Raw genomic sequence first — 8,724 nt, forward strand, 5'->3', positions numbered from 1 at the left:
TGTGAGATCTACCAAAAACTCTCACTTTTTGTAGAATGATGGATAATTAGCATTATATCAACCTTATGCTAATCTTGTTAGATGTTTTGAATTTGTTGGCTTAAATTCTTACCATGAAATTCTTTCTTTTGCAAATTTTCTTGGACAACATCTTAGCTCTCCATGTTTTAAACATTGGACTACAACTAAACGAGTTTTGAAGTATTTGAAAGGCATTAAAGATTTTGGGTTGGTTTATCGGCACCAACAAAACTTTGATTCTTTGCATTCACTTCATCTTTTGGGTTATATAGATGCAGATTGGGCAAGATATCACTTATCTATGCATTCTACGAGTGGAAATCGTTTCTTTATCAATGGTTGTCTTATTTCTTGGACTAGCAAGAAACAACATTGTGTTGCTATTTCTATTATAGAGCCTGAGTATGCAGCTGCATCTTTAGCGGCTTGAGAGTATGGCTTCGACAAGTTTTATCACACAGTGGCCATCCTCCTCTCTCTAGCACATCACTTCGGTGGTGCTAAAGACTATGTTCAACATAATGAGTGTAAACATATGGTAGTGCATTTCCATTATGTTCGATATGAAGTAAAGAAATGCACGATCATGATTGAACATTGTCTAAGTGATCAAATGGCTGCAAATATATTCACCAAAGGACTCAATGAAGCACACATCACTCTGTTGCACTTAGAACTTGGAGATGTCTCAACTTCAATCTTTGGGAATTAATTTACTATGACATTGTAGTGCCATTGTACATACTCCTTGTAGGCACCATAGACTTCACACATGCACATACACCTTAGACCTCTTGGTCATGTTTGTACATATATATTCACTTTCACTTTACGTGCATGGATTCACTATATATGCACACAATGATCCTTCTTGATCACATTTTTACATTTGTATATAGGAGCTCGGGTTTTTCCATTGTGCTCCCCAATGGCTTTTTCATCCACTACAACTAGAGACCTTTGTTTGAGTGGGGGTGTTGGAGCTATATATAGCTCACCCTATCTAGACCATGTTTCACCTATATATATGTAGATTGTGATCAATATGAAATAGTCTTTGGGAGTATACATGGTGTGTCCCTTCTCTCCCTCTCACGTTTCTACATATCTTCTCTCTCTACATCTCAATATTTCAGACACTCCAATTCTCACCACAAAGAGATGGATAATGAGAAACAAGAATGGCAACAGATTCACCTCTCTAGTCCCTCATTGTCGCATGTACTCTTACTCTCCCCCTCTATTTGTCACTCTCTTTTCACTCTAAACAAGCAAGCAAAAAGATAGCAAGAAGTGTAAGACTCAAATTTGTACACATGAATAACTTGTGCTATTTTTTTTCATATTTTTTATATAAAAAGTTAGGTTTTCATCCCTTTTTGGGCATCTTGGTCTTCTTATGGGTTCATAATATGTCCTTATTCATTGCATGCTTCCTTGAAGATTTGTAGACTAGTCTACGATAGAAAATCAAATGGAGCACCCTATTGCAATCATGCATGTTGATGATTCTATGGAAAATAATACAAGTTACATGGCAATGAGCCTAACTCTCATGATTAACACAATAATTTTACAAAATTACAAGTTCCTTAAACTAATCTGATGGAGCTCCAAAAATTGTGTCTAACCTAGCAAACATGCAAAGCCTAATGCGACATGCATGGTTCAAATCCTTTGAAATGTTAGCAAGACCAAGCCTATGTAAAATTGATATCCCATACCATCGAGAGGCATAGCTCGATACTAATACTATAAGTGCTAGCAAGAGGATGACATGAGTGGACTAAACATCAAAATCACTATGGCTATGTCATCCTATTGGTATATGACTTGCAAGAGAGAATTACTTCCACACCTCTAGCCCATCCTTGCTTGCTAGATGGTATGACCAAGAGTGCGTGTATCCTAGTTTAGGAGTCCTATGACATAAGAAATTTGGAAGGTGGGTTAATTGGTAGTTTTGGGAACCCTTTGGTGGGGATTAGCCCATGGTGTATATTGTTATGAGTGGGTAATTTTTGTTTTTCCTCATCATCAAGTTAGATATGAAAACACTTTCAAAGACTGACACAATCAGATATTCCATGATGTGGCATCAGTACTGTTTGATAGAATGAGACTCATATGATTACAAGGGTGACCTTGAAATCTGGTATGTGTGACCTCACTCAAACGAACAATGGGGTGGCCACTAGATTAGGTAGAGTGTGGAAGCCCAAGGTTGGTGTGATTGGACTCTAACAAGTCATAAGGAGACATGTCTAACTTGTAAAAGAAGAGGTTTAGTGTAGGCTAAAATGGCCAATTGTATGGAGGGACAACCTTTGAAGATTGGCTTAATGCATGGAATTGATTGATTGATTGATTGAAAAGGAGCAATACGGCAATAAACATGGCCTTTTATTTCATGAATGTATATCAAGGTGGGCCAATACTTGAGTCAACTATCGTCATATAGTGTGGCGCTTGTTCACCCTCTCTAGAGTACATCACAACTTGCCATTTCTACCTTTTGTTTTGCCTCCTTATGGTCTTTTTCAATCAAAAAGTTGGTGTCTTTATGAAAAAGATTGGGGGGATGAGTTGACATGTAAAGGATGTGCCTCTTTATTGGTATGTTTACACTATATAGGCAAGGCATGAAAATACCTTATCAAAGTTTTTTTCTCCTAGACTATTTTTTGGAGGGGCTTCATTGTGTCTTAGATCATAGTTATATTCTTTTTAATTCCTTGAAAGCTATTTTGGAGTCAAAACATAGTGCTTTTAGAGTTCTTTTGCAATTAACTCTCGCATTTATGGCATTCATTTTTGTTGCATTGTTGTCTAGGGCATTATAAATAGACTTGATCTCTACCTTCACTTTTTAAGAGGTTTTGGCTTGGAGTGTGTCTTGGTGTGTTAATTTGCATTTGTTGTCAAAAGTGGTAGCAGGGGAGCGCTTTTAAGGTTTAGAGTTTCCACCTTGGAGTTGTGAGAAGATCATCTTTAAATTGACTTCAACACGAAAAAACAAAGATTTTCGAATCCCATATTATTCTGGTGTGAAATGGAGAGAAAAAAATAATGTGGTTAATCATTTACTCATAGTTGATGCTTTTCAAGTAGCTGAGTTGTCAAACCTCATGTCCATACAAATTTCTATATTTCTAATTCCTTTGTGTGTGATGAAGGTGGAGAAAGGTAAAACTTCGCGATTGATGTGTGTGGAACGATGCAAAAATCAAGCTCATCGGTCCTCCCACTAGAAGATGAGCAACATGGTGTTGACTTGATGCTTGTGGGAATTGACACGAAACTTGCACTATTAGTGTGGGTGGAGCATGTGAGGAATGTTGGAAATATCTAGGGGCACTAAGGGGGGTGGCAGAGGATGTGATATAAGGGCCCAAGGCTTAGATGAAAGTCACAAGAAGTCCCATCATGTGTGGAGAGGGGATGGGATAGGGAGATCACATATGCGATTTGGTGGTGTGTGGAAGACAATGGAAAGTATGATGATCCTCTTGACACCCAAAAGAGATATGTGGATGGGTTGGGGGATAAGATATTTGGAGGCATGTGAAGGGAGTCCAAATGATGAAGCCAATTATTACTAAGGTTTCAAGTTTTAACCTAGGCTTCATGTTTTGCCGTTATCACCTATTTAAAACACCCTTGCAAATATCTGCAAAAACAAATATCTACGGAAGTTGGCCTCATATCGTGGGCCAAAATTTGGAAAGGGTAGAGACTCGAGAGAGTTTAATAAACAAAAGCCCCCCCAAAAGCTACAAAAAATGTCTTTCTAAAAGAACAACACAAAAGAGAGATTATATTATTAAATGCACGACGTCACAATGGTGGCTGCGCCAGGATGACGTGGCACCCTGTACACGTGGACGGGTAGTGGAGCCAATGATGAGTGTGAAAATGGACGGTGTAGATGCAGGGGCATCGACGGCCGAGGTGGGCTTATAGTTTACGGATGAGATGTGTGGAGATCGGACGGTGTAGATTGATCTTCATATCTTCTCTCGTGTTCTCTCTCTTCTCTCATTGCTGGTCGCAGACGAAGGGGGGGGGGGGGAGAAGACAAAAGAAGTCTGTATTCGTTTTGGATCATCTTCTTCCTCCCTCCGACGAAGCTTGCTTTTGAAGCTTCAATGGCGGCCCTCCTCCAACCTGTACCGTAGCTCCTTCGCATACGCAGGCCGCCTTGCATGCGTTTCATTTCCCCCGTTTGAATATCCTCTTGAGCTCTCTTTTGTCTCGCGCTCTCTCTCAATAACGCGACCGTCTATTAGCTACCTTTCTACTGCGGTTTGCGTTCTTGCTGAATCTCTCCCCTGCAGCTGAGACGCCGAGATCATGCGCAGAACGAAGGCTTGTGCACAATCGAACATAGGCGCTTCAGTAACTTGTGTGAGAGCAGTAGAGGAAGGGAAGAACGTAGCTGCCGCGCCAGAGAGCTTTTCTATCCGCAGGTGACGGGAAGAACGTAGCTGCCGCGCCAGTGAACTTTTCTATCCGCAGGTGACACTCTCTCTCAGCTCGAAGAGTCGCTCGCTTGTGCACAGATCTCTCACTATATATATCTATAAGTCGAGGAGGACTATAGATTGGCTTGCGTGAAAGTAAAATGTGAGTTTACCTGCCATTGTACTGTAACGATACACGAATTTGCCAATTAGTTTTAAGTTTCAACACGCTGTGAAGGATTGAAAGATTCTTTTCGTATTGTGGTTACAGTATTGTGGAAATGGCGAAGTCATTATCTGCTCAGGCACGCCAGCTGAATCCGGTTTACCGATGGGATTAACAATGTTGCCGCTAGCAAGGAGGTTAAGGTGCGGTCTGGAAGCGTAGCGTGCATCGAGCGCAGGAAGCTGCCATCGCCGGTATTCAAATGCAATCAGCTGCTATCGCGCCTAATAACGCCCGTTGAATTCAAGCAAGGCACATTTTCTCCATGATAGTGAGGCACTGAAGCCCTTTCCCTACCTGTATGGAAATATCTTTTATCATCAGCGATTATATGCTTCAGATGCTTTTCCATTCATTATGTGCTGTTAAGACGTGTTTAGGTCACTGGTTGGAGGAATCCGCTGCAGGAAGTTCTAGGTTTGGACTCTAGGAGGCTTAGAAATTGCTGAAATGCATTGCAAGCTTCTAGGTTTTGACTCCAGAATATGCTTAGAATGGGTGGAATGCTTTAGTACAGTTGTCAAGCATCATGTCATTCAGCTGTTGAACACAAGGATTCGGACATTATTGTGGAAACTCAATAACTTGCGAGTATACAGGATTCGGGAGCTTAGCATTGAGCAAACTCCGTAGATTTAATTGCCCGAATGCTTTCAGAGCCATGTTAGGTTATAGCGATTCTGGATGAAATGTATAGATAAGGCTAGGGTTTAAGGCAGGGATAAGGTCTCGCGGATGGTATAATTAATATGCTTTTGTTTTTGCTACGTTGGTTTGATGGTTGCCGCAGGGGCAAGGATCATACAAGGCAGCTGAATCGGAGACGCAGCAGCTTGCCGCGGCGCCAATAGCAGCAGCAGGAGGCGCAGATCATCAGCGCCGTTCGAAGCCGCATCCTAACCAGGTGCTGAAATGCCCTCGCTGCGAGTCCCTCGACACGAAGTTCTGCTACTACAACAATTATAGCCTCACCCAGCCTCGCTATTTCTGCAAGAACTGTAAGCGATACTGGACCGCTGGCGGTACCCTGCGCAACGTCCCTGTCGGAGGAGGTCTCCGCAAGAACAAACGATCCAAACAGAAAGCAGCTGGCTTAGGCGTCAATAAATCAGATCACCATATCAGCCCCTCCCTCGAACAATCCTTACCCGGTCACCCAAACATTGGGTTAACAGCAGCCGCCGGCTCCTCCAACAGTTCAAATTCTGCACCTGAGATAGCTAATCTAATCCCTTATCCCACCATCGTCCCTCCAGCAGACAGCAAATTTGTTTACGACTCTGGGAGAATGGGACAATCCACCAAATTAATCAATCCCGCAGCTCATACAGCAGGAGGTACACCATTACAGCCCTTCAGAGGCAGCCTGGGATCGCATATTTATTCCTACGGCAGCTTGCAAGAGGGCCTTCAACAGTATGTGGCAAACGAGTCAGCCATTGGAGCTGTAGGAGGTGGAACATATGCCGTCAACAATTATACCTTCTTGCCCCCATCTAGGCCTCACCAGTCAGCCGCCGTTGCACACTCTGCAGCTATGCTCAATCAAGCCACTGAACCTAGGGATCCAAGTTCGTATGCTAATCGCGAATTTGGCACAGGTCTGGATCAGCAATCTACCGCTATAAACACTCAAAACCTACCTGGTGACGAGCTAAAACAGGAGCCGAGATCCGACGAAGCAGGCAGTGGGTCGGCTAATCCAGCTTATGATTGGCAGTTGATCTCAGAAGGATTGTTTGGAGGTGCTCCAGGAGATTATTTCTATTTGCCTGGAGGTAGCTGGCCGGATATGTCACAGTTCACAGCGGATCCAGCAGGTCCAGCTGGTTAATTGTTGATTAATCCAACCACGCTTAGTCTTTGTAGACAATGTAATGCTTTCAAAGCAGTATTAACCGCAAAGCTATGGTATTACTAAAATTGTAAGCTAAAGCCAAACAGAAGTGGAGTTTACGGAATTGTTAGGCTTCTTCAAAACGGAGAAGAACATTAATCTGCAAAAACTGGGATTTGATTGGCGGGTGGGGACATGAGCGCAAGATTTTATGCGTGTGAGACAATATCTGGCGATTGAATTTTTTGTTTTCTCCTTTCCTGTCGCCGAGCGGCGCTGTGCTTGGTTGCGACTTGCGAGATGTTTTTGCTTTTCTTTTCTGTTGTTTTTTGGGTGTGGTGTGTCTTTTGCCCTGTCTAAAAATAGTACGGGTGACGGCATGGCTGATATGATGATGCGCTGGCGATGAGGTAAGAAGGCGTTTGCTGTTGATGCTTGATAAAAATTGATATCGATTATCCAGCTCGTGCTTCTCTTCCGGTCCCCATGGAGAGAAAAGAGGATTACAAAATGCAGGAGATCATCATGCGTGCATGGTGGTGGGTATGGCAAGGGCACTAGGGCATGATCATTGTGAGAGGGACTTGTGCCGTCCCCAAAGGCACACGGCTTTGGCCAGGCCTATGGATGGATGTGACCCAACATGGGCCATCCGCACGCACCCACTGTGATCCTGTAAAAAAGAGCCACTTTCCCACCATCGCTGGTAATGGCGACAAAAAAGCATAAAGAAGAGTTGAGACCACCACCTGCAGTACTGTTCTGTGCTGAGTTGGTATTACACACCATATGATGTCATCATTTTTATTCATCACAATGACCATGTCGATTTTTAACAGAGGCACTACCGTCTTGTCTCAAATGTCACACAGTTTACCAAGGACGGTAAAATCAGTTAGGCTAGAGGGTGCCCAGGACCCAGGTCTTATTCCTGTACTAGTAAGGGAAGCTTTGGAGAATTGCAAAACTTAAAAGTAGAATCAAAACAGTGACATCAGGCTGAACCCGTACTGCAAGAAAGGAAAAGGCAGATTGTCACCTCAAGTCTTTGATTCTGAAGTCAGGACGCATGGACGCATTATTATACTTCACTCTCTGAGCCTGTAAGCCTACGTCGGACTCCAGTACTCACCTTGTATACGTCTTGCATGTAGTGTCCAGTTGTACGTAATGCCCGTTTTTCTTAGTTTGTTATCCTAACCGTTTTTACGCTCCCTCTTGTTGTCTCTGATCAGCGGCAGCCCATGTAATGTAAGCCGACAAGTCCGACAACCCCAATGCAGACAATTAGGAGGTAAACAGATATTACTGTCATATTACAATGTAATTGCTTTCAAATGTTATACTTTCCTGATTATCAAACTGATCATGCGAACTTCGTTACAAACCCTTCAGATATGGAATTACTGTTACTTCTACCATGGGAATTTCTAATTACGAGTAAGAACAGATTATAGTTAGACAGTTCTTGAGCTGTAGTTCGATCTGGAACTTCTATTCGTGTCTTTCACTACATTCCATCCCAATTCGTGCAGCTCATTGATCATCTGTGAACTTCGAGTTCATATTCCACAGTGATTTTAATATGAATGTTCAACATGGAAACTAGAATGCTGACAACACTACAATTTTTCATATAATACAGTGAGTCTATAGTGATGTTTTTAGCGATGTAATTAGTCTATGGAAAAAAATCCCCCCATCCTCACTAAAAGCAGTGCTAGAAAACCATTATTGTTATCATTGCTATAATAGCAATATTGTGACCATCGCTACTTTTGTTACAATTACTATCGCTATAGAGCGATGAAAATAGCAAATAGATGTAGTAAAAATATCAACATGGGAAAAAAGTGGTGGAAAGGCATTGTGGCCCTGCTACACTTCTAGCCACATTAGGTTGAGAATCACATCATGCCACATTTGTAACGTGTCCACTTGTATCTTCAGGACATGTCTTAGCAGTCCATCGGAAAGGATGTCTAGAAAAAAACCCTAGATCACTTCCCAATTATGTTTCACTATCCCTACATTTGGTGAATGTGGGCAAGTATTTAGGGTAGAGGAGTTTCAATTTTAGCAATACGTACGATTAGGTCACGTATTAATTTCTAGTGAATTTCTTGGAATTTAACTCATTTTAAACGAGTACTCCACGGTTTATGTGTTTAGGTTTA

At 42.2% G+C, this 8,724-nt stretch overlaps 1 protein-coding gene across 2 annotated transcripts; it reads left to right on the forward strand.

The window, feature by feature from the left end:
* The first annotated feature begins 4,063 nt into the window (after window positions 1-4,063).
* On the forward strand, window positions 4,064-6,736 carry LOC148010476 (uncharacterized). Of its 2 annotated transcripts, none has more exons than XM_087671645.1 (3): window positions 4,064-4,647; window positions 4,756-4,981; window positions 5,501-6,736. In XM_087671645.1, the coding sequence occupies exons 2-3, from the start codon at window positions 4,976-4,978 to the stop codon at window positions 6,542-6,544; spliced, it is 1,050 nt and encodes a 349-aa protein (XP_087527771.1). In that variant the 5' UTR covers window positions 4,064-4,647; window positions 4,756-4,975; the 3' UTR covers window positions 6,545-6,736. The 2 variants fall into 2 exon arrangements, with proteins under 2 accessions (XP_087527771.1, XP_087527772.1); XM_087671646.1 differs by having other exon boundaries at window positions 4,064-4,539.
* The last annotated feature ends 1,988 nt before the right edge of the window (window positions 6,737-8,724 follow it).

The sequence above is a fragment of the Lygodium microphyllum genome, chromosome 29 (genome assembly GCF_053477565.2).
Source record: "Lygodium microphyllum isolate KBCC chromosome 29, Lygodium_microphyllum_v1.1.10, whole genome shotgun sequence".
NCBI lineage: Eukaryota > Viridiplantae > Streptophyta > Polypodiopsida > Schizaeales > Lygodiaceae > Lygodium > Lygodium microphyllum.